Source organism: Diaphorina citri, unplaced genomic scaffold (assembly GCF_000475195.1).
Source record: "Diaphorina citri unplaced genomic scaffold, Diaci psyllid genome assembly version 1.1 scaffold203, whole genome shotgun sequence".
In the NCBI taxonomy this organism is placed as follows: Eukaryota; Metazoa; Arthropoda; class Insecta; order Hemiptera; family Psyllidae; genus Diaphorina; species Diaphorina citri.
The window spans coordinates 59,541-81,330 of NW_007377640.1; the positions used below are offsets into that span (position 1 = coordinate 59,541).

Consider the following 21,790-nt stretch of genomic DNA (forward strand, 5'->3'; position numbering starts at 1 on the left):
ACTTGGTTAGATCCTACAAAAATTCATTTAGAAATTCTAAAAAATCTGAAGTGCAACCACAAGGAGACTTGTTTTTTTCTAACTTTAAAGCTCTCACAAGCCAACATATTATCTGCACATCACCTATTTATCAATTTCTCTAATATTCAATAACCTTCTGATAGCTAAGTACCTATATGAGTCATCCATGTAAATATTGAACATACGTGATTTAACCTGGGTATCAGCCCGACTACATCTAACACTTCATCAAGGATGATAGAGGACTGAAGCTTTGCAAATGCTATTAGTCCTACTGCATTAGGCGGTGAACCATAAACACAACACTGCAAGCAGTGGGAGAGGAGAGCTATTGTTCAGGCAAATTTGACACTGAGAGAAATTTATTCGCGGATTTGTCACATGACATTTCGCTTGCATGTGTCATTTCGTGTTATACACCACGGCAAATGTTACGTAGGTAGAACGTATGGAACCTTGGATCACATGGGATTATGACTGTTTCGCATTCTTCAACATTGTAAATGTCACTTCACATCAAACATCGCCCACTCACATGGTCGTGGTTTCGCGAAACAGGAATCCTCGGGTCTTGGGTTTGTAGTATTATCGCAGATGAAAAATTGAAAAATTGTTAAAATTCCTCAGATTTTTCTAAAAAACCCTGCTTAGAAGGTGAACTAAAAGGATAGCTTCAAATGCAAAGTAACATTTGATTTGATTGTTGAACCATTTGTTCATGGGAGATTGAAGACATTCTCTCAAGTTCAAAGTGTGAACATATCCTCTTCCCATGATGCATGTTGCATGCGATCACATTACTGGAGTCAATACTCTCCCGATCTATGGAACCCGACCAGCGACTCAATCAATACCAACACCACTGCAACATGATTTCTTGTTACCTACCGCATCGCATGTCACACCAATATTATCAGGATTTCTCCTGAGGCTGTCTGTTGTTCAAGATATTCAGATACCATTCTGTTGTTGTTGGGTATTGCATTGAATGATGTTGGTACACTCTGAATATTTGAATGGAGTGACATGCCTGGTGTATGTATATCCCAGCAATGTGTTCGGCCAGAGTTATTGTTATTGGTAGCAGTAGTCTATCGGTTCTCTTGTCAAATTCCAAGAGGCACCACTCCATTATTAGAGTCTTCAATATGTTTTCATAGGTGCATCATGCATCACATACCTGCCATAGGCTTTGTTCCCAATACAATGCCTGTCTGGGAATTTTCCTCAAAAATTTCTGAATATTGTTCAATATGTATGTATGTATACTGTATACGGTATCCGTGAATATTGTTCAGAATACATGATATATCTGAAGTTCGGTCCGTGTACGGTTTTATCTGTGAATTGAGAACGTGGGATAAGTGACACGAGAGCCTCCCATATGATGAAGACTCCTCACTCAACCCAATACAATGCCTGTCTGGGAATTTTCCTCAAAAATTTCTGAATATTGTTCAATATGTATGTATACGGTATCCGTGAATATTGTTCAGAATACATGATATATCTGAAGTTCGGTCCGTGTAGGGTTTTATCTGTGAATTGAGAACGTGGGATAAGTGACACGAGAGCCTCCCATATGATGAAGAGACTCCTCACTCTCCCGTTACCGCCAAACTTATCAATCAAGATTTGTAGAAGTCACCCCCCTGGAAGACGGGTTTGATGACATTTTAACAAATTGCAGGGGTTTTATGGAGATTTGCGTATGTAGACACTTCATCCTCCCTAAGTAAAATCAACAACAGAAAAACGAGACATACTACTGATCAGTAGATTACAAAGTACATCTATCGACTATTTCATTCTATAATCATTCCAATCAGATGATGAGTCTAATTTTCTTCCAAACATAATTGGCCTGCACCAAGGTATTTCATACACTTCAAGTATCCGTAATTTGAAATCGTATTTATTACCGAGATACCAGATAGGTAGGTTTTCATTCTTTTTTCTTTTCATTCTACACGATGCGATGAGTAGCATACACTATATCGTTAAGATATCTCTAACATAACTCGCCTGCCCTGTCTCACAGCCACAAACAACATTGTATGCTATAGTAAGAGTAAAGAGAAGTCGGGGTTTTTTTTTTTTTATTTCTTGACATTGGTTGCCAGTTTCAAGGACATGGGTTCTTTCACCCGCCGCTCCGCTGATACTCGGTACTACTTGGTTAGATCCTACAAAAATTCATTTAGAAATTCTAAAAAATCTGAAGTGCAACCACAAGGAGACTTGTTTTTTTCTAACTTTAAAGCTCTCACAAGCCAACATATTATCTGCACATCACCTATTTATCAATTTCTCTAATATTCAATAACCTTCTGATAGCTAAGTACCTATATGAGTCATCCATGTAAATATTGAACATACGTGATTTAACCTGGGTATCAGCCCGACTACATCTAACACTTCATCAAGGATGATAGAGGACTGAAGCTTTGCAAATGCTATTAGTCCTACTGCATTAGGCGGTGAACCATAAACACAACACTGCAAGTAGTGGGAGAGGAGAGCTATTGTTCAGGCAAATTTGACACTGAGAGAAATTTATTCGCGGATTTGTCACATGACATTTCGCTTGCATGTGTCATTTCGTGTTATACACCACGGCAAATGTTACGTAGGTAGAACGTATGGAACCTTGGATCACATGGGATTATGACTGTTTCGCATTCTTCAACATTGTAAATGTCACTTCACATCAAACATCGCCCACTCACATGGTCGTGGTTTCGCGAAACAGGAATCCTCGGATCTTGGGTTTGTAGTATTATCGCCAAAGGATGAAAAATTGTTAAAATTCCTCAGATTTTTCTAAAAAAGCCTGCTTAGAACGTGAACTAAAAGGATAGCTTCAAATGCAAAGTAACATTTGATTTGATTGTTGAACCATTTGTTCATGGGAGATTGAAGACATTCTCTCCAAAGAGACGTGGATTTGACACCTCACTCCTCATTGTGGATAATTGATATGAATTGCTACTGACTGCAATAATATAGGGACGAATAGTACAACTTCCAACTACACCTTTCAGTTTTCAATTCAAGCATTAGGGATTTTAAAATAAGAGTAAAATTCGAGCATGGCGGATTTTATATTTGTGTTTTCCTCATCCTAATGTTAATTGACTTTATTTTTAGACCCGTTAGTCTTCATTATGCTATAAATACTTAGATTAGATAGATACCTAATTAGATTTATTTCATAAATAATTAGTGAGGGATAAACATCATGAATCTACAAAGAAAATCAACCCGATTCCCGGAAACAAATGTACGTGCATCTCAACAAACAGGTTTGGCTAAAAAAAAGTTGAACGACCAATGAAAATAATAATTAACTCGATTCCTCTCTATTCCCAGTTAAGTTATGAATAAAATTAACACAAGTAGGTAATTAGTAGATACTAAATCACGAGAATAAAGTTGGGTGAAATGAGGAAATGTGCGCTCAGAAATAACATAGAGATCAAGAAATGGTTGAGCAAATGTTATTGGATCGCATGACAGGAGTCCATAGAGGAAAACTTGAAAGAATCACACCACCAGTAATGATAACCATCGCAAAGAATTCAACACAATGCCAAGTCTTTTAAATCACGAGCAATATTAGCAAATCAGCATATCTTGGCAGAAAAGATAGGTTTCAGGAATTCACAGTCGTTCTGAGAACTCGCACCATCTCAACACTTGGTCTAAAACTTGGCAGTGTGGCAAGAGTTAGAACAATCCTCGAGAGTACATTACTTTCAAGTGTAACAACACTTCTAGGAACTCCATCCTGAGTGTTAGCAAATAAAATTCCTTAAAATCAGCATATCTTGGCAGAAAAGATAGGTTTCAGGAATTCACAGTCGTTCTGAGAACTTGCACCATCTAAGCACTTGGTCTAAAACTTGGCAGTGTGGCAAGAGATAGAACAAATCCTCGAGAGTACATTACTTTCAAGTGTAACAACACTTCTAGGAACTCCATCCTGAGTGTTAGCAAATAAAATTCCTTAAGCTCCACTGTATCTCTCTTGAGTTCATTGAGAAATGCTTTTTCTAACTCTCCATCTATTTGTATTTCTCCTGCATGGCATGCTAAATGTCATAACTCATCTATCTCTTCCTTTGGTTTTGACATTTATCGTTTCCCAAGTCCTGAAGCTCGTAAAACAAACATCTTGTTAAAGTTTTACAAGTTAATTTTCTGCATATCCAGTTAGACCAGGACTGCATAGTGCATTGAAGAAAGTTCCCCCCGCTAAACAATGCAGAGAATATTGTCGAGGTCAGTTATATGCGTTGTGGTGAATTGCGTGATGTTGTTATCTATCACTATCAGATGTAAACTATTCTCGACATCTCGACCTGATTTGTTCATGAGACTCCGCACCCAATCATTGAGTTGATTCATTCTCATTGTCACTTTGCTATTAACATACTCGTTATTATGCCGGTGTCTATCACTACTCTTCTTCGTCTTGTCTTGTCCCATATTCAGACGGGATCGGCGTTTCTCGTCAGCCTCTCAATCCTAGGGTGATTGCTTTGGGCTGACATTTGGTTTTGGCTACAAATTTTGACGAGTGGATGCCCTTCACACTCAATCTTTGTTATATCTTCAAGAAGGTAAATTTCAAGCTGGTATCCTTCCTGTTTAAAGTCCCCCGGCCAGACAAATACCAGTGTCTATCACTACATATATGATATTGTCCATCATAGTAGAACTATCAAAGATCTCGATTTAAGGTTGAAAAAGGGTAAGAATATTCAAGATGTATTTTATAAGGTGATTCTTCTTCTAAAAAAGGAAAATAAAATTATAAAATCTACCTAGAGCTACCTTATCCTTGCGTGGGAGGACACCTGGCTGTCAAAATTATCGTTATTTTAACCATCTAATCCACAGGTCGGGTTACTAACTGTAGAAACCGTGTATAGTAAGTACTTGGTTCGATCCTACAAAAATTCATTTAAGAAATTCTAAAAAAAAAAAAAATCTGAAGTGCAACCAGAAGGAGACTTGTTTTTTTTCTAACTTTAAAGCTCTCACAACCCAACATGTAATCTGCACATCACCTATTTATCAATTTCTCTATTATTCAATAACCCAACCCAACATATTATCTGCACATCACCTATTTATCAATTTCTCTAATATTCAATAACCTTCTGATAGCTAAGTACCTATATGAGTCATCCATAAATACAAACAGGATTACTCAGCAATGTTATTGAACATGTTGAATTGCAACTTAACTGTACGAGTAATATTGGTGTAGAGTCTACACCAATATTCTACACTGTAGACGATATAGACAATACAGAACTTCGCCTCTGCCAAGAATCGAACCCGGGATGTCTGGCGTGCAAGTAATTACCAGGGTGTCTACCTACCCAGCAATATGATGGTGTTTAGTTGTTTACCCTTCTATCAGTCATTACAACATATGTTTTGATTTCATCAGATGTAATAACGTGTAAACAAACACACCGACTCTGACCAATCATAATCACACCCCAGGTCCTGGGTTCGATGACCTCATTGGTTGAATTCTATGCGACGTTGCCGATGTTGTCTAGGTCAGGGAACATGCAACACTGCATATTGCACCGGCCAGGTCATTGTTCTGGATAGATAATCAGAGGCAATAGAATATTTTGAGACACTGGCTGTGCTATTTCCATTACTCGATGCATTCATGCTCAGAGAGGACGGAAGGAGATAGGGAGAAGGAATGGAAGAATTTTCTTTCCGTCTCACTAAAAGCTTTAGGTTGGGGAAGATAGCTTTTAGAGTAATTTAGTAGAAATGGAGAGGAGCTTCTGCTTTATTAAGACTGACATCAGCCCGTGCCCTAAATGATAGAAATAAACAAAACCAGAAAACTAGTCTATAGGGAAAAACAAAGACCCAAATTTATACACTCACAGCTCACAGCCCTATCCAATACAAAAGCCGCAGTTAACAAGTGATAAAAATTTCGTCATAAAACATGTGATGATTTGGTAAACATATGATTTCATGCTCATATCCGCTCCTTGTTTGAATGAGATTGCTGTCATCATTTCGCAAAACATCAGCTGCGCTGTTCTATTTTTGTTCATTGTAATTTCAAGAGTGAGTGGGTAGTTGATTATAGTTGATATTTTTTTCTTCGTTCTAAAATAGGTTACCCATAAAAAGTAAAAATCAGAATGGGCATGAAATGAGATAAGACGAATCTAAACATTCTAAAGTATCAATTTTATAACATAACCTAATAAAATAGCATGGATAAGATTGATAAGAAAATAAAAAACAAGCTTTACCAAATCATTAAGTATTTTTTAATCCTAAAAAAAAGTCTACGTTATAATTCAAAGCTATCGACAAAATCTCAAAAAACGATGAGACCAGACAAATCTGGGGGGGAAATTAAGCTATGAGAGGCCTATGCTTCGATCTAATATTTTGGTAGGTAACGCGTGACAAGTTCATGCCTCTTTGGACAAAGTTTACCGGGTGGTGTTGACGTACCGACCCGGTATCGCGTAAACAGCTTATCACAGCTAGAAATGAGTTTAGTAGAAACAAAGGAACACTGTCGTAAAAGTTTCATTCCATTCATTACTCAGCTGGCAGAGGAACAAACACAAGACACAAAGGCTTGGATTGTAGTCTGGTAAAGGCCACACCACTGGAGAAATGGAAATCACTCATGAGAGTCATGAAAAAGTATCACAAAGACATACACTGTGGTTTAGAAAGTCAAAGCTGCAAGAAAAATGAGGTGTTCCAATGTTCCATGAGAACGAGGAAAAAGCTATTCTTTATTCAATGAAATACCTAGTCTTAAATCTAATGAAAAAGAAACAACAGATGGCAACAAAACTTGAATTGTGTCACTAATGACACTGCCTGGTCGCGATGAAAATGCCATTGACAAAACATCGGACGCGTTAACAGTACACCAAGCATAGCGCCATAGTACAACATCAACCATAGAGGACTGAAGCTTTGCAAATGCTATTAGTCCTACTTAGTGATGGGTCGTGGGTAAATACCCACTGGGTGGGTAAATAAAAATTGGGTATTTACCCGGGTATTTATCCACCCCCCGGATGGGTAAATACCCAGGTATTTTAAAAAAAAGAAGAAAAATAAACAAAAAACATCGTCACCAGTGGCGTAGCGTCCATATAAGGCGTGTATGGCGGCCATACACTCGAAATTTCACTCAAATACCCTTAAATATTGACTTTAAATTATCAATACATTTCAAGCTCTGTTGCTTGGTAACAGCATTTTCCACAACAAATCCCTGACATGTTTTGAGATGTCTACATTGTAAAGTTTTGAAGCATACAAAGGAGACAAAATTTAGAGACTTACCTATCTAGGTGTACAGCATCTGAAACCCTCTTTCTACAGCATGAGTGATGTAATGGGAAACCTTGTGAGGCTTGAGATGATTTAGGACAAGCCTTCTTGATAACAGACAAGTTACTAAGCACTATGAGTTCAAACACAGAAAGACGAGAAGTACAAATGAAGCACAACTTTACACTTTTAAACAAGGAAGTTCAGACCTGAAAAATTAACGGAAAACTCGGAAAAACCTACGGATTTAATGGAAAAATCTAAAACCGCCATCCGAGCATCCGACAAACACAAACGGCAAACCGGAAAAATCTTTTTTGATTTTTTTTAAATTTTGTGTACAAAAATTTTTGTTTACAAAAAGTCTCTGTTCGAATCACACATTCGTAGGGAACACTTTTTTGTCGGCTTTTGAGCTTGGTTTACCTCCACAAATGTTAGGAAGTTAGGTCGAGTGCCTATGGCTAACTCAATTTAGTTTAACAGTACTTTCCTTTTGGAATTTTCAAGTGGTAACGGAGAGGAATAAGGAAATGAAACATTGCCAATTTGCCAGGCATTGTTGCCTTTCCACATTTCCCACTATTAACTACCACCTATTTCAAAAGACCACCTCTTTGAAAAATATGGCAGGATTGAGGTTAGGAAAAAAATACAAAAAAGAGAAGTTCAAATTTTGAAACTGCGTAAAAGCTGCAAGATAAAAGCTCGAAGTACAAGCTACAATAAGAAGAGAATCTTGGATTAAACTGGAAAAATCCAGGTAAAACTCATTTTACATTTTCATTACTTCTTCAACTAGAATCATACCAGGGGCATTTTCTTGATCTAACACCTAAGTCCTCATTGGGTGTATGTTATCAGTAGATCTCTACAAGCTCAAGATCATATAGGTAGGTAAGTTTCAAGCACAGAACCCACTACTTACAGTAATAGTTCAGAAGCCACTACAACGAAAAGTTCCTACAATAAGATGTCACAAATGAGGAATGAACAGTGTTATTATGGGGTTAGGTTAAATGCAAAAAGGAGCTTTCACAAATGAGCAGTGACCAGTGCTATTATAGGAATATAGGGTTAGGTTCTTTTTCATTGTCATTGTTCTGAATGATTAGGCATAATTTTGTTCACTTTTACAGCAAGCTGCAATCATGTTAACACCAATGTTTGAGCTTGTCCAATCTGAGGAAGATGTGACAATCATTATCAAAGCTCCATATGATCATAAATAAGCAGAGACCATACACCAATGTTTGAGCTTGTCCAATCTGAGGAAGATGTGACAATCATTATCAAAGCTCCATATGATCATAAATAAGCAGAGACCATTGTTATTCTAGGCCTGTAAGGTTATGTTAAACACAAAAAATGAGCTTTCTTTTTCATTGTCATGACTTCTGAATAATTACCTATGATTTTTACTTTTACAGTAAGCTGTCATCATGCTGACACCAATGTTTGAGCTTCTCCAATCCGAGGAAGACGTGACAATTATTATCAAAGCTCCATATGCCAATATATTATGTTAAACACAAAAAATGATTTTTACTTTTACAGCAAGCTGTCATCATGCTGACACCAATGTTTGAGCTTCTCCAATCCGAGGAAGACGTGACAATTATTATCAAAGCTCCATATGCCAATATTGCCGATACTGAGGTGTATGTTGAGGATACAGACTTCAGATTTTCTTCATCTCCATACTACTTGAGGTAATTAATTTTACAAAAAAGTTTAAAAAACTTGGTTTAAGCTCATTTTGATAGTTGGTGCTCTTAGGATTGTTGAATGGTGCTCTAAGGTATTGGTCAAAAGTTTATTGTTACAATCTTCAGCACATTTTGAAAAAAATTTGGGGGTTTTAGCACATTTTACTCATATGTATTTGGATTATTTCAAGCATTTTTGAGGAAATATTGTTTTTTGGGGGTTTTAAGCACATTTTACTCATATGTATTTGGATTATTTCAAGCATTTTTGAGGAAATATTGTTGAAAATAATACATTTTGTCAAAATACCTATCTCACCACCTCTGTGCCTATTAAACTGAAGACTTAAAATAACTTTTCAGGCTCAATTTCCCTGGACCAATAAAAGAAACTGATCACACATCAGGAAAATATGACAGTGACAAAGGACAGTTTACATTGAGGACTGAAGCTTTGCAAATGCTATTAGTCCTACTGCATTAGGCGGTGAACCATAAACACAACACTGCAAGTAGTGAGAGAGGAGTCCTACTGCATTAGGCGGTGAACCATAAACACAACACTGCAAGTAGTGGGAGAGGAGAGCTATTGTTCAGGCAAATTTGACACTGAGAGAAATTTATTCGCGGATTTGTCACATGACATTTCGCTTGCATGTGTCATTTCGTGTTATACACCACGGCAAATGTTACGTAGGTAGAACGTATGGAACCTTGGATCACATGGGATTATGACTGTTTCGCATTCTTCAACATTGTAAATGTCACTTCACATCAAGTATTTGGATTATTTCAAGCATTTTTGAGGAAATATTGTTGAAAAGAATACATTTTGTCAAAATACCTATCTCACCACCTCTGTGCCTATTAAACTGAAGACTTAAAAAAACTTTTCAGGCTCAATTTCCCTGGACCAATAAAAGAAACTGATCACACATCAGGAAAATATGACAGTGACAAAGGACAGTTTACATTCACTGTGATTAAAGTGAACACGGGAGAGCACTTCCCTGACCTGGATCTCATTTCTAAACTCCTCATTCCACCAGTCAAGCACAGAGTTGCCAAGCCAGGGATTGAGGTAAGTTTGTCACATGATACCAGTTATGGGAATGGCAATCAGGAATTATGTAATTAACAAAATAAATAACAATAACAATTTAATTATAAATAAGTAAAATCACGAGATTAGAACAATTGAACAAAATGTTCAAGTTATGGGAATGACAATCGAGAATTATGTAATTAACAAAATAAATAACAATAACAATTTAATTATAAATAAGTAAAATCACGAGATTAGAACAATTGAACAAAATGTTATTTTTCTAAGTTTAAAGCAACAAATTTTCATTTGGTTTTGATGAAAGTAAACAATTCTATTATGTAGGTACATAAGTTATGGGAATGGCAATCGGGAATTATGTAATTAACAAAATAAATAACAATAACAATTTAATTATAAATAAGTAAAATCACGAGAACTATTGAACAAAATGTTATTTTTCTAAGTTTAAAGCAACAAATTTTCATTTGGTTTTGAGAAAAGTAAACAATTCTATTATGTAGGTACATACTAATTGAAAAAGCTCAGTGCATTTCACAGCATTTTATGTTCCACAAAAATGCAACCATGTCCTACTTAGCTGTTAGCTTCATATTTATTTATTTTCAACATGAACATTCATTTCCCAACATAACATTCAGTTTCCTTGATAAAACCTACAAAGTAGTTGAAACTCGAGTCATATGAGAGTCAAAAATTAAGTATAATGTGAATTACCATTAATTTTTCCAGGTAATGTCTGAGCCAAACAATGTCTCTGATGAGGATGAAGATGAGGATGACGATACCATGTGGTTTATTGAACAAGAACCACAACACCAACCAGAAGAAAACAGCACAACCTATGGATATGGATTTGCCAATAAAACTAAGGGCACCTTGACCAATATGAAAGTAAGTGCATGTTTTCTCACTTTTATTTAGAGGAAATATTTGGAAAACCGTTCTTTTGGGGCTGCCCGCCCCCACAGCCCCACACCCAAGCCCCAGAGTGGGCTTTTTGTGTGTGAAAAATTATTAAATACTCTGATGGGAACTTTTTTTTTTTTTAACATATTGAGTTATTTGGAGTTATCACAGAGAGGGAGAGATATCAGGAAAGGAGAACCTTCCAACCTGAAAGCAGAAGAGAGAATGAGCTCTGATAAAAATCTAGGTCTGAAGAAAACTCCCCTTAACCCCCTACTACCAAAAATGAAAGTAGGGGATCAGGGGAAATGTAGGGGGTTGAGGGGAGATTTCTCCTACATTTTAACCATGGGTTTGGAGATTCCTCTGTGGCTATTTAGATAGAAGTTACATTGTTTCCTTTTAAGTTATTCAGAGTTAGTTTTAGTATCCGCGGTTTGTTCGCGGTATCCGCGGTTTGTTCGCGGCATCCGCGGTTTTTTCGCGATATCCGCGGTTTGTTCGCGGCATCCGCGGTTTATTCGCGGTATCCGCGGTTTATTCGCGGTATCTGCGGTTTGTTCGCGGTATCCGCGGTTTGTTCGCGGTATCCGCGGTTTGTTCGCGGTATTAGAGGTTTGTTCGCGGTTTATTCGCGGTATCTGCGGTTTTTTCGCGATATCCGCGGTTTTTTCGCGGTATCCGCGGTTTATTCGCGGTATCTGCGGTTTGTTCGCGGCATCCGCGGTTTGTTCGTGGTATTAGAGGTTTGTTCGCGGTTTATTCGCGGTATCTGCGTTTTTTTCGCGATATCTGCGGTTTTTTCGCGGCATCCGCGGTTTGTTCGCGGCATCCGCGGTTTGTTCGCGGCATCCGCGGTTCAAACAAGATGATCCAAGTATTCAGTTTGTTATTCAAAGTTCGGTGATCTCCTTTTTATTTAGCGTTCGGACCATAATTCAAAAGCAAAACTGAATAATGCAAAAATCTTGAGATAAAAATAAATAAACGCCTAAACTCCGAACCGAACCCGTTCAAAAAAGGGCCTTGCGGGGGGCCTCAGCTCTGTGTTAAAGAATTCCACCAAATTTTATCAAATAGGCAAATGGGAAACAAACAAGCGTAGTTTTAGTATCCGCGGTTTGTTCGCGGTATCTGCGGTTTTTTCGCGATATCCGCGGTTTGTTCGCGGTATCCGCGGTTTGTTCGCGGTATCCGCGGTTTGTTCGCGGCATCCGCGGTTTGTTCGCTAATAACATTGCATTTTATGGAACAATAATCAAGACCTGTTTAAGATGATCCAAGTATTCAGTTAGTTATTCAAAGTTCGGTGATCTCGTTTTTATTTAGCGTTCGGACCATAATTCAAAAGCAAAACTGAATAGTGCAAAAATCTTGAGATGAAAATAAATAAACGCCTAAACTCCGAACCGAACCCGTTCAAAAAAGGGCCTTACTGGGCCTCAGCTCTGTGTTAAAGAATTTTACCAAATATTACCAAATAGGCAAATGGGAAACAAACGAGCAGACAAACTGACAAATGCATAATCGTTAAGTTCAATCTAACTTAATTCTTTCGTTATTATTAAATATGTTTATATTAGACATCCTAGGTTATAAAGTTATGAAATAGGTAACTTTATATGATACAATGGATACACGTTCCATTTCATGTATCCATTTCACGGAACCTATTTCATAACTTTATTCTTTCACTTTAGTCCTCTTACTTTTATTCTAATCATTTTCCTCCCAGGTAACAATTTCCAAGTCAGACCTGGGCTTCGATCTGGAAGAGCTGGAGACCGCGGCTCGTATTGTAGAAGAGGAAGAAGTAGAGCGAGCCTTGTGTAATCATGTGTCCACGCTGGTGTTGTGCTCTAATTCCGAGCAAAGGTAAGCATTGACTTTTTTCAGGGGGGAACTGCTGTATTGTAGAAGAGGAAGAAGTAGAGCGAGCCTTGTGTAATCATGTGTCCACGCTGGTGTTTTAGTAACGCGATGCCACCTGAAAATCCAAACCTATGAAAATGATAGAGACCTCTAACACTGTAGTTTTGTGACTTAGGTCTCTTACAGTGAGAGGTCTATCATTTTCTTCATAGGTTTGGATTTTTGGGTGGTATCGCGCGACTACGCTTCGGATGTGCGACAGGCTCAAGGTCTGTACAAAATAAAAAACTGGCTCCTGGTACAGTATTACCAAATTTGGACTACATCATCGTATCTTCCTTTACAAATCTTCAGGAAATAACCGATTTTAGTAAATAAAGCATCCAGTTTTTTTTTTTTTTTTTTTTTTTTTTTTTTTTTTTTTTTTTTTTTTTTCAATTTATGAACCGTATTGGAAAGCTAATCCAGGTATTTTACTTAGGGCTATTAAATACTTCTACTTGATGAATGGCTCTTTAATCTGTAGAACTCAAAAAAAAAAGGCTCCTTCAGAGCCCTAGAAAGTTTGGTCAAGCCCGAAATCCAATAGATTTTTTTATTAGACTCATATTGAAGGTGCTGGCTCCTTCAGAGCCCTAGAAAGTTTGGTCAAGCCCGAAATCCAATAGATTTTTTTATTAGACTCATATTGAAGGTGCTTCGTTGCCTCTACTAAGCTTTGATTTTGAACAACTGAAATTCTATTTTTTGTTCTTTGATTATTCTTTGCAATTCTATAATAGTTCTTTAAAACGAGAGAATTGGGTTAAAAATAATGTCTTTTTAGGTATGTAGGTCAGGGGGTCGTGGATTTGATTCCCGCACAGGGATAACTTTATTCTCAACAGATAAGGTTCGTTCTCGAAACGGATGGCTTGTATTTTTTCCTCCCTTTCTTTTTGATTTCGTTATTTTTGATTTTCTCCATTTTTAAAGTTTCCTCTTATCGAACATTTACAAATAAATTTGCATTTTTTTTTTTTTTTTTTTTTTTTTCAGATAAGGTTCGTTCTCGGAACGGATGGCTTGTATTTTTTCCTCCTTTTCTTTTCGATTTCGTTATTTTTGATTTTCTCCATTTTTAAAGTTTCCTTTATCGAACATTTACAAATAAATTTGCAATTTTTTTCTTGTTTCCTCAGATGACAGAACTCAAATGACTCCGTCTGAGCTTGACACAATGAAGCAGCTCGGTAACCGAGAGTATCTGCTGAGTTCGGAAGAGAAATGTGCTGTTCTCCTGTCCCTGGTCAATATTCTCTATGCTTACTGTTACGATGTGCGAACTACAATGGGGGAGCACACAGTGGAGTCTGGCTGGACTGTTAATAAACTGAGCTCTGCCTTGTGCTGGCTACAGGTGAGATTATATTCTATATTTATTTATTTAGATGAGTGTTTCACTGCCATTTTTATTTCGCAACAATGAAATAACTGCTACATTTTATAGCGTTTTTTGCTACTTTAGTGAACCATACATTCAACTGAAGTCATTCTTTGTCCTCAGAGTTTCACGAGTTTGAAGCAAGTGCTCATATCCTCCATGAGGAGAAGTCTATGCTATCCGTTGTACAGAGAATGGAGGCTGAGTTGTGCGATCCAGCAAGACGTCAACACCATACTCTCTCAAGGTAAGTGAGGCGTTGAGGGAGTAAATACTAAGATGGTAGTATTAGTGCTTTGTTTTATGTATTTTAAGGTGGATATACGCACGCTGTGGCTGTGTGGGAATCGATTTCGACGAACTGTTCCCTAGAATTTCACAAATACAGTTCAAGTCTCACAAGAAGAAATAAATGATTGAGGAGGACAGGATAGGAGAAAGGCAGCCGTTCCTAGAACGATCCTTATCTGTTTGGGACTTTGTTTATAATTTAAGTATAAGTATTTTGTACATTAGTCTTATCAAATAGAAATGAGATTAGGAAGAAATAAAATCTTAAAATAGAACCACTTAATAGACATTTAGCTATGGTACCAGTTACCAGTAAAATGTATAGTGTACCTTTTGAGGAATGTACAAAAAGAGAATCTACTTTGCCAAGCAATTAGAGTAACACTGTTATTTCCTTTGTTTTTCTTTGGAAAATGGGACCCAGGATCATCAACGTGATATAATTCGGTATTGTTATCATAAAAGACATGATTTTCGTATATTTACCTAGGCCTTAGGCCTTACGTTTCAAATAAATTTGATTTAAGCCAAGAAGAGTATAGGGGACGTGTTCGCGGTATCCGCGGTTTGTTCGCGGCATCCGCAGTTTGTTCGCGGTATCCGCGTTTGTTCGCGGTATACCTGTTTCCTAATATCCTAATAAGATACCTGTTTCCTAATAATTTGAAAAGGAAAACGCATTGTTTCGCTTAGAGTGTTTGATTGACTATGTGCAGTTTACACAAGGTGCCCCATGAGAAACAACTTGGCAGTCGTCACATATTGACCACACGGCACGGACAGGGTTAACGCATTTACAGAATCAAACTTGTCGAACCGAATGGCAATTGTTCTGGTTGTAGACAAGTTGATGCTGGTTGACCTCCGTGACCATACATGTTATAATATCTTAATACCATATGACTAGGAAGAAGTGTGAAAATGATGAGCCTCATTGCCTTATACAGATTTATAGAGAGGAAATCATTCAACTCAAGAAAGCTGCTGTACTTAAAGCCTCGCCCCTTGTCTGACAATGTCCAATATAATTTGAGAATTTGACCACAATAATAGTAGTAGCCTACTGCTGGAGTAAAGGGACTTTTCAGTCCTATGCGAGCAGTATATCATTTTGGTAGACACCCTGTAGTTTGAAGTGAAGTAAAAGAAAACACCCCTGTCGTTACAAAAGGCCTTATTCATTTTAGCTGAAATAGCCTAAATCATGCTGACTGCAGGCCCAATTCTTCTTTTTACTGCTGACCCAAACAAGATGATCCAAGTATTCAGTTAGTTATTCAAAGTTCGGTGATCTCGTTTTTATTTAGCGTTCGGACCATACTTCAAAAGCAAAACTGAATAATGCAAAAATCTTGAGATGAAAATAAATAAACGCCTAAACTCCGAACCGAACCCGTTCAAAAAAAGGCCTTACGGGGCCTCAGCTCTGTGTTAAAGAATTCCACCAAATTTTATCAAATAGGGAAATGGGAAACAAACAAGCAGACACACTGACAAATGCATAATCGTTAAGTTCAATCTAACTTTATTCTTTCGTTATTATTAAATATGTTTATATTAGACATCCTAGGTTATAAAGTTATGAAACAGGTAACTTTCTATGATACAATGGATTCTATGATACACGTTCCATTTCATGTATCCATTTCACGGAACCTATTTCATAACTTTATTCTTTCACTTTAGTCCACTTCCTTTTATTCTATTCATTTTCCTCCCAGGTGACAATTTCCAAGTCAGACCTGGGCTTCGATCTGGACGAGCTGGAGACCGCGGCTCGTATTGTAGAAGAGGAAGAAGTAGAGCGAGCCTTGTGTAATCATGTGTCCACGCTGGTATTGTGCTCTGATTCCGAGCAAAGGTAAGCATTGACTTTGTTCAGGGGGGAACTCATATTGTAGAAGAGGAAGAAGTAGAGCGAGCCTTGTGTAATCATGTGTCCACGCTGGTGTTGTGCTCTAATTCCGAGCAAAGGTAAGCATTGACTTTGTTCAGGGGGGAACTCATATTGTAGAAAAGGAAGAAGTAGAGCGAGCCTTGTGTAATCATGTGTCCACGCTGGTATTGTGCTCTGATTCCGAGCAAAGGTAAGCATTGACTTTGTTGACAAGAGGAAACAGTTATGAATTGAAGGTGTTTTTTTTACTAGAAGGGCATAAGCCGAAGAGCAATGAGCATAGAGCTTTTCGCTCTCAGCTCTATGCGGTTTGAAACTTTGAATTCGTCGCTTCCCCCTATCTCTACGTGCTCTATGCGCTATATGCTCTCTGTTTTTAGCCATAGGCCCTTTCTGAGTAAAACGTCTGTCCCAATGCAGAAATTTGTTAGGAATCAGCTCCAAAAAGAACTTTGTTGATATCTCCACTCCATTTTTCAATGGAAACCAAAAACTTTAAAGCTTCAAAGACTAGCTGTTAAGCGTCTACCACCGTGCCCGCCACTCACGCTCAGAGTGCTCAGACTGTCTCACAGCCGACAGACCTAAGTCGGAAACTCGGATGCTTTTCCCGTCACGTACTCTCGGACTATCTGACAGTCGTTTGTCAGACGGTTTGAGGGTGAGTGGTGGAAAAACGACGGCGATTCTTACCTCCGGGAATGACATTGCCTGCTCCTCTGTCGCCATAGGCCAGGGCAGGTGGGATGGTAAGCTTTCTCTTCTCTCCCACGCACATCTCAGTAAGTCCCTGATCCCAGCCTTTGATCACTTGACCCACTCCCAGCGTGAAGGTGAATGGCTGATCACGATCATGACTGAAATCAGAAGAGAACAGAGCGGATTGGTTAGAAATTGTTTATAGCCAAAATTTGGACCACTTGATCGATCATTAGTTATTTACATAAGTAAAAGAAAGAAAAACAGAATTACTTGGTTAGAAAACTATTGCTTGTAGCAAAAATTTGGACCTATTAAAATTCTTTCTCATGATCATCACATAAGTTAGTAATAGAGAGTAAAAAATAAGGTACCTACATACCTATTTGTCCGATAAAAGCTATCGTTCAGACAGCCTAATACTTAGCATGGAGGGTAGTACGTCTACCTTGTAAGCGCTAGGTCACGGGTTCGATTCCCGCCCGGGGCGGATTTTATCTTAAACCGATAAGGTTCGTTCTCGGAACGGCTGACTTTCTCTTATTCTGTCTTCTTTCTCTCTTCGCTTTCTGCACGATAAGACCTTAGCAGTTACAGTTCCCTCTCTTCCTCCTCCTCCTCCTCTTCCTCCTTCTCCTCCTCTCTTTTCCCCTTCTCCTCCTCTTCCGTTCTTCCTCCTCCTTCCACTTCTCCTTCTAAGAAGGAAGACTCTCCTTAGATTACTTATCTTCCTGCTCTCCCTTCTTCTCCTCTTCCTCTTTCTTCTCTCCTCCTTTTCTTCTAAACATCCGGGACCGAACAAAAGGTCAGAGGACGTTATTCTCTTCTCGCCCATCTGATGAGAGGCATACTACGGCACAGACCACATGCGTCTAATGTAGCAGTTTTGTTTCATTGCTACGAAATAAAAACGGCGTTGGAACACTAATCTTTTTAAAAAATAAAAAATAATAAAAAAAAAAACTCACATGAAGGGGTAAACGCTTCGATGTGCGAAACACTTCGTCAGAAGAAAAACTAATCAGCCCTTTTTTTACAAACACCCTGAAGAGTAAAGCTTAAGAATGAGGAAAGACTTTAAGGGTGAGGAAAGAGTGAGGGGGAGGTCTTAAAACTTATCAAAATGTCATTAGCGAACCACAGCGGGAAAATTTCCTGGTTATTTAAGTTCAACAACTCGGCATTTGAATTCAACAGATGCATTGAAGATTAAAATGCCAGCCTCTGTTTGGAATAAAATTCGTCCCGGGCGGGAATCGAACCATCGACCTAGCACTTTCAAGGCGCCAGCCTCCAAGCTAACTAGGCTTTTAATAATTATAATTAGACAGCCAGTAAATCTAGTTAGCTTGGAAGTGCTCTAGGTCGGGGGTTCGATTACCATCAGGGCGAACTTTATCCTCAACGGATGAGGTTCGTTCTCGGAACGGCTGGTTTTCTCCTATCATGTCCTTCTTCCGTCTTCCAAAGAGATTAGGACCTTTCGGAACAATAAGCCCTAGCTCCGTTCTTACAGTTACTAGTAAAAATCAAAATAGATAGATGTGAGTACTGAGTAGATACTATCTATAGATACTAGATACTAATCTCAAGATCTATATCTTGATAGGTACTTAATACCCAAACTATGTCGCCAATCTTTTGCCAAATTGCCTCCGAAAGTTTCGGAACAATACAGTTACTAGTAAAAATCAAAATAGATAGATATGAGTACTGAGTAGATACTATAGATACTAGATACTAATCTCAAGATCTATATCTTGATAGGTACTTAATACCCAAACTATGTCGCCAATCTTTTGCCAAATTGCCATCTTGAAATGAGAATGGTTTTCTCGATTCCTCAATTTAAAATCCAATAAGCATTCCAATCCTCTTTTTTCTATACTCGGAATGAAGATGAGTATAAGTATAAGATGAACATTAACAAGAACAATTTAAAATCCAATAAGCATTCCAATCCTCTTTTTTCTATACTCGGAATGAAGATGAGTATAAGTATAAGATGAACATTAACAAGATGGAAGTGGTTGCTAAACTACAAAGTGAAACAATAGAGAATTATACAGTGTGAAACAACAAGAGAGGGAGAGAGAGTGGGAGGAGATTTGAAAGAGAGAAGAAGAGAAGAAAAAAAGAGAGAAACAGATTTTAAGAGCAGGGAGAGAGAGAGAGAGAGAGAAAGGAGGATGTAAAGAGATGGAAAAAAGTAAAGGGAATAAGGAACGAGGTGAGACGAAAGATAGATAGGTAGAGGAAGAGAGAGGATTTATGTTGAAAGAGGGAAGGAATGGGAAACAAAGATGTAGAATTGTAAATAGACAAAATAAAGGAAGAGAAAGATAGGAATAGGGAAAGAGAAAATAGAGAGAGAGAGAGAAAGAGAGAAAAACAGAAAATAAAGTGTGTGTGTGTGTGTGTGTGTGTGTGTGTGTGTGTGTGTGTGTGTGTGGATCTCAAGATCTATATCTTGATAGGTACTTAATACCCAGACTATATCGCCAATCTTTTGCCAAATTGCCATCTTGAAATCAGGAGAAAATGGTTTTCTCGATTCCTCAATTTAAAATCCAATAAGCATTCCAATCCTCTTTTTTCTATACTCGGAAAGAAGATGAGTAGGAAGTATAAGATGAACATTAACAAGATGGAAGTGGTTGCTAAACTACAAAGCGAAACAATAGAGAATTATACAGTGTGAAACAAATCTAGCCGTTCGTTCCCAGAACGAACCTTATCTGTTTAAAAGCTCGGCATTTGAAATTTGAATGTATCCAGATGCATAGAGGATAAAAATGAATTAGAAACCAGAAACCACCCTAGTTAGCTTCAAAAGTAGCACGTCTGCCTTGTAAGCGGTAGATCGCGGGCTCGATTCCCGCCCGGGGCGAACTTTATCCTGAACTGATAAAGTGCGTTCTCGGAACGGCTGGCTTTCTCCTATCACCTACTCCTTCCTTACTTCGCTTTCGGGACAATAAGAACTCAGCAGGTAGAGTTTCCCCTATCAAACCTCTTGGAAGTACATTACTTCCCTTCCTATAGGATTAAGGGAAGTACTTACTTACTTTACTTCCCTTCCTATAGGATTAAGGGAAGTAAAAATAGAGGTAATAAAAAATCTATTCTATTCTAACCTGTAAGAGGAATGAACTTTGAACTTTCACAAGTGCTGCATTCCATTATATTCATCATCGGCGTAAATCTTGATTCCAACAAAGTTCTTCAACAATGACAACAAGAACAACAACAGCACCAACAAGTTGAAACTTTTGTGACTTTCGTCCTTTTCATAAAATCAACGTCAAGATAAGAATACCGCGAAACTCTCATGATAATGAAAGAGGCTGAAGGGAGTTAGGAGAGAAATAAGAAGAAGAAGAAGATAAAGAAATGAGAAGAAGAAGAAGAAGAAGAAGAAGAAGAAGAAGAAGAAGAAGAAGAGAAGAAGATTCACGACAGAGAGGGAGAGAAAAGAAAGGGAAGAAAGAGGAGCGAGCAAAAAAAAAAAAAAAAAAAAAAATGGGAAAAAAAAAAGGAAATAAAAAATTCAAAGGAGAAAAAAAAAAAATGCGAAAGAAAATAGGAAATACAAACTTCATAGGAGAGAAGAAAAAGATGAAATTTCGGAGGGAAGAAGGTGGTAGATAAAGAAAGAGTAGTAAACTACTAAATTGAGAGATTGAGACGAACAATAGAGGAGGAGAAGAAAAGGAAGTAGAAGGTAGAAAGATGAAAGAAGGAGAAAAACTAGAAAAAAAAGAGAAAAAGTAAAGATTGAGAAAGAAATAGAAAGAAGGGGAAGAAGACGAAGAAGTTAGATAAAATGGGATTAAATGGGGAGGCCGAAAAGGGAAAAAAAGACTAAGAAAGAAGCAAAGGGGGAAGAGGGGGAAAAAAAATAAAGAATGTAAAAAACGCGAAGTTCTATATTATGAAAAATATGGTCGTACTTAGCACGCTCGTAATTTTCAGCTTTCCCACTTGACTTCACTGGCGCCCTATTTGGAAAATTAATAATTCCTTTTTTGTTTTCTCCCCCCAGTGAGTCAAGCAGTAGTGAGTCTGAGTCAGATGAAGAGTCATCAAGTAGCTCTGATGATAAGACGTTAGCTAGGAGTCACTCCAAGATAATCCTGGACTCGGATGACACGGATGATTCAGAATAGTATGGGACACCCTGTAGTGCCTGCACAGAGGATTATGTACCACCCTGTTCTTGTAGTTCCTAAGAATTATTCGGCGAGGGGTTTCTGTAAGAAAAATCAAAAGCTGTCTTCATAGGGATATAAGGTACTCACAAAGTCTAGGAGCATTCAAGACCTCCCTGGTGAAATATCTTAAAGGCTCACAGTGAAAGAAAAATCAGTAGGTGGGTGGAAGAGCTCCTACAGGAGAACCCTGCCACTTAAAACCAGAAAAAAGCCTAAGGATCGACCTCGGTTCACGTGATGATTTGTCCGATTGGGAGGTTGGTGGCGGGATATAAGGTACTCACAAAGTCTAGGGGCATTCAAGACCTCCCTGGTGAAACATCTTAAAGG

The 21,790-nt window shown here is 38.0% G+C and overlaps 1 protein-coding gene across 1 annotated transcript; it reads left to right on the plus strand.

Moving 5' to 3' along the window:
- The first annotated feature begins 8,026 nt into the window (after window positions 1–8,026).
- On the plus strand, window positions 8,027–21,561 carry LOC103505918 (protein SHQ1 homolog). Its single transcript, XM_026821112.1, is given in 11 exon segments — window positions 8,027–8,143; window positions 8,938–9,092; window positions 9,987–10,170; window positions 10,888–11,076; window positions 12,800–12,939; window positions 13,376–13,404; window positions 14,118–14,335; window positions 14,483–14,610; window positions 16,317–16,514; window positions 16,517–16,624; window positions 21,292–21,561. Coding segments are annotated over 10 exon segments (1,461 nt in total). The 5' UTR covers window positions 8,027–8,143; window positions 8,938–8,949; the 3' UTR covers window positions 21,416–21,561.
- The last annotated feature ends 229 nt before the right edge of the window (window positions 21,562–21,790 follow it).